Source organism: Otolemur garnettii, unplaced genomic scaffold (genome assembly GCF_000181295.1).
Source record: "Otolemur garnettii isolate 467f Iridium unplaced genomic scaffold, OtoGar3 scaffold00111, whole genome shotgun sequence".
NCBI classification, from domain to species: domain Eukaryota; kingdom Metazoa; phylum Chordata; class Mammalia; order Primates; family Galagidae; genus Otolemur; species Otolemur garnettii.
In genome coordinates, this window is record NW_003852506.1 from 3,458,537 (window position 1) to 3,462,327 (window position 3,791).

Sequence of the window (3,791 nt, forward strand, 5' to 3'; positions counted from 1 at the left end):
AGGAGTTTGAGTGCTAGGCCACAGCACTCTAGCCTAGGTAATACAGTGTGATTCTGTATCAATAAATAAATGGATGGATAAAGTGGTTTTCATTTTAAGAGAAAAAAAGATATTTCCAAAACAGTTTCCAAAAATATGAGAAAATAGTTACTTTGTTATTTCTTGAAAATTGCCGAGTACTTGCCTGTCTCAGAACCCCTGCCCAGCTGTTGGTGCTGCCTGGAAGGCTCCTTCCTGAGACCTCCTCCACTCCATGTCTCATGCCCCTGGCACTGCCTTGGGTGGGCCCTCACCTGCCGCCCTGCTCACGCTTACCCAGCTCTCCACCACCCCTCTGGTTTTACTCTGTGTGATGCACAGATTATCATCATCTGCCTTAGTGCCTTCTTTATTGTGCATTAAAGACTGGTTCCCATTTTTAGCACTTCTCCCATGGAGAAGTGGGTTATAACTCTCTCCTCTTTTTGATTTGTCTTAGTAACTGATCTGACCAAGGTCACAGAGCCCGTATGTGGCAGAGCTAAGATAGGAATCCAGCCGGCTTAGGAGTCCATGTGCTCAGCCTCTCACAGTTCCTACCTCCTGGCCCGTCCACCAGAAAAAACTCAGCAACTACCTATTTGGGGTAAACATTCTTGTGTAGTGGGGGGAGGGGATTGTTGTCTCACCCCCAAACTTGTCCTCTAGAGAAAATAGAAATTAAATTCAGATAAGACAAAGACTGGAATTCCTAGGATACAAACAGAAATAAAAGAGGCCTGAGGGAGTGTCTGTTTCTGTCGGTGTCAAAGACCCCCCCATATCCAGGGACTTGGGGGTAAAATGGTATCAGTTATCTTCTGTTTGTTTGGTGGTTTTTTGCAGTTTTTGGCCAGGGTCAGGTTTGAACCTGCCACCTCTGGCATATGAAGCCAGTGCCCTACTCCTTTGAGCCACAGGCACCACCCGTTTATCTTCTATAGTAAATGTGTGATTCACCTCCTCAGAAACTAAGACACTTTGGGAACAAAATACTTTTTTAAGATCAATTTCCTGATACAGTTTAATATGCTTGGGTCTCCAAGAAGCTGGGTGACTTTCTTCAAATTACAGATTTCCCATTTTCCATTGTCTGAATGAAGATTTGGAAGACAGTTGTTGTCTGCCTCCTAGGAGGCAGAACCTGAATAACTTCTATAAAATATACCAATAGCCATTTAATCTTTGTAGGGGGGACCGAGCAACTGGTCTCTTTCTATAGGTTAGGTCTGAAGCCCCTAACATGGAGGGTGTCAGGGGCCCAGGGACGGGCCCTTCCCTGGCAACATTCTCCTCAGTCAGGCAGTGTCGTTGGGTTTGGGAGCTTGGGTAGGATGTTCTTACTCTGTCGCATTTCTGTGTTCAGTGGGTGTAAACTTCCAACTCTAGTTTGTGTGTGCAAGACTGAACATCTTCTCACACCTCATTTGCAACTTAGAGAACGTCAACCATTTTCCCCAGAAATAGAAATTGTTCATAGGTAAGAGGAAGAATGCTGAGACTGGATTTTAAGATGGTAAACAGACCTCCTCCCACCCCCAAATCCTTGGGGAGAAGCTTTGGAATCCAGGTGGGGACTTAGTGGGATGTCTGGCTCACAAAAAAGATAGAAGTAGCTGGATCTCATCCATAATTTTATCTAATTTGTGGTAATTAAACAATGTTTTTTTTCTGAACACAAGCCTGCGTTTTGTCCAGATCAGTTTGTATCCTGAAGTTCTAAACTTGTGGCAGTATTTGTGAATGGGCTTTTATTTCAATCCTGCCATTTTTTCCTCCATGGGTCTTCCTTACTGTGAGTTGTGCAGTGTGTGCAAAAATCTGCTTATCAAGACTAGCTACCTCACATCGGAAAACACACACCAAACCTATTACCCCACCCCACTTCCATAAAAAAAAGCTTTAGCCCAGAGCTGGGGACATAGTAAGTCTTCACCAATGTCAGGGGGAACTGCACTGGACTTCTAGAAGTTGGAAATCAACGTGGAAACAGGAAGATTGCCTAACTAGATATTCTAAGTGTTTGTCCCCATACCTGGCCTTTCTCTTACTTTATTAAATAGTCGCATCCAGTTTTGAGCAGATCTGTTATTCATTTATCTTTTTTCCAAAGGAAAAGCATCTCATTCCTCTGCAGACACAGGTGGTGAAATGCCCAAGGAACCCAAGATTTCTCATGTGATGTGTGCTGAGATCCAGGATTGTAGGTTTGTGGTTTCCTGCTCATTTCTTTGGCTAACTTGTTATTTTGATCTAGTACCTGGACTGATCAGATTGTCTGCAAAGTGCCACGTTACCCCAGAGTAAGGAATGAGAGGACGGCTGAGGGAATGAAGGATGCTGACTCTTACTCCTGCCAGTTTATCCTTCCAGAAATCGTGAATTTGATGGCATTTTAACAGAAATTCTCAAGTCCTACATCTTAGGGGTGAAGGGAGTAACTCTCTCAAATCTAAACACAGCAATGGAAAAAAAATCTAACAATCTCACTCAGTTAATTTGAGCCCTAAAGAAATTAAACTTTATCAAGAAATCTACCTTAAAAGAAATATTCTGCTTCCAAAGTGTCCTAGTTTCTTAGCAGGATAATTCCCAAGTCAGTACGGCAGATAACATAGTTTGCCCCAAGCTTTCTTCATTTATGTCTGTGTGTGGGCTTGGCCATACAGTTGCTTACCGAACATGGCATCTACTGGAGTTATGTGAGGCAGAAAAAGCCAGGACTGCCCTGTCATGCCGGCCACCCGCCTCCCTGGCTGGCTTCCCAGTTCAGACTTACATTTGGGGGCTTTGAGCTTCTTCTCGTCCACAGGAATGAGGTCCAGGTAGTCCATGTAGTATTCATAGCTGTTGTATGGGGCAGAGATGTTGGTCCCATTGGCCATGTCTGCAGCACTGGGAAGTGGGCGGCGGAGCCAGCAGGCTCTGCTCCCAGGCCGGGTGCTGCACCCCTAGGAGGAGATTGCCCAACTGACTTCTGCACAAATGAGTCATCGAATGTGTCTGTGGGTCCCCAGGCTCAAGGTTTGCCCACTTATCAGAGCTGTTTTGCTGAGAAAAAGGTCAGGGGGGTGTGCCTGACATCTTCAGCGTACAAGCAGGGCCTCCCATCCTGCCCCTTCTTGATAAAACTCCAAAGCAAACAGAGCTGAGAGGCAGGAGAACAGGTTTCCAGGTCAGATCTTGAATGCCTTCTGCATAAGGATAGAGCTGGGTGGAATACAGAAGCCTGGGGCCTCTCAAAAGTGAAGATGCCCACTGGGGCTACAAAGGATGATCGTTTTTTGTCTTAAATACTTGAAAAGTTAATAAAATCAAAATGAAAGCCTGACAGTGTCCTTGACTTTGATTTAGGCAATTCTTGGTACTATTAAGCAACCAGCAAACCACTTACTGGCTTAGATTCAATATCTCAGGGTAGAAATTGAGTGTTATCAGCCCTGAACTTGTAACCTTGCTCATGTTCTCAGGGACAATTAATTAAAACAAGAGAGCCCCCTCCCCCAATTGTGTGTACCTCTTTTATTTAAGCTCCAAAGAAGCTGCATTTGTTCAGACTGAAGAGGCTGTTTATCTGACTAGGAGCCCACATGGCTCAAGCTCTTGGGAGACAAAGTCCACCCAGCTCTTGGCTGACACATGTGCTAAGGATTCTTTTGGGTTTCTGTTGGACTGACTCTTGCTCTTTTAAGTTTATTAAACATTAGAGGAACATTCTGAACACAGGCTTACAAGGGCTTTATCCTTCACTGTCCCGACTTTTTTTTTTTTTT

The 3,791-nt window shown here is 44.5% G+C and overlaps 1 protein-coding gene across 1 annotated transcript in view; it reads right to left on the reverse strand.

The window, feature by feature from the left end:
* Positions 1-2,903, reverse strand: part of MRAP (melanocortin 2 receptor accessory protein) — a 16,475-nt gene extending 13,572 nt beyond the window's left edge. The window contains exon 1 of the mRNA XM_012809671.1: positions 2,798-2,903. Coding sequence (XP_012665125.1) covers positions 2,798-2,903 — 106 coding nt within the window. The remainder of the gene's footprint in view (positions 1-2,797) is intronic.
* Between the last annotated feature and the right edge of the window lie 888 nt (positions 2,904-3,791).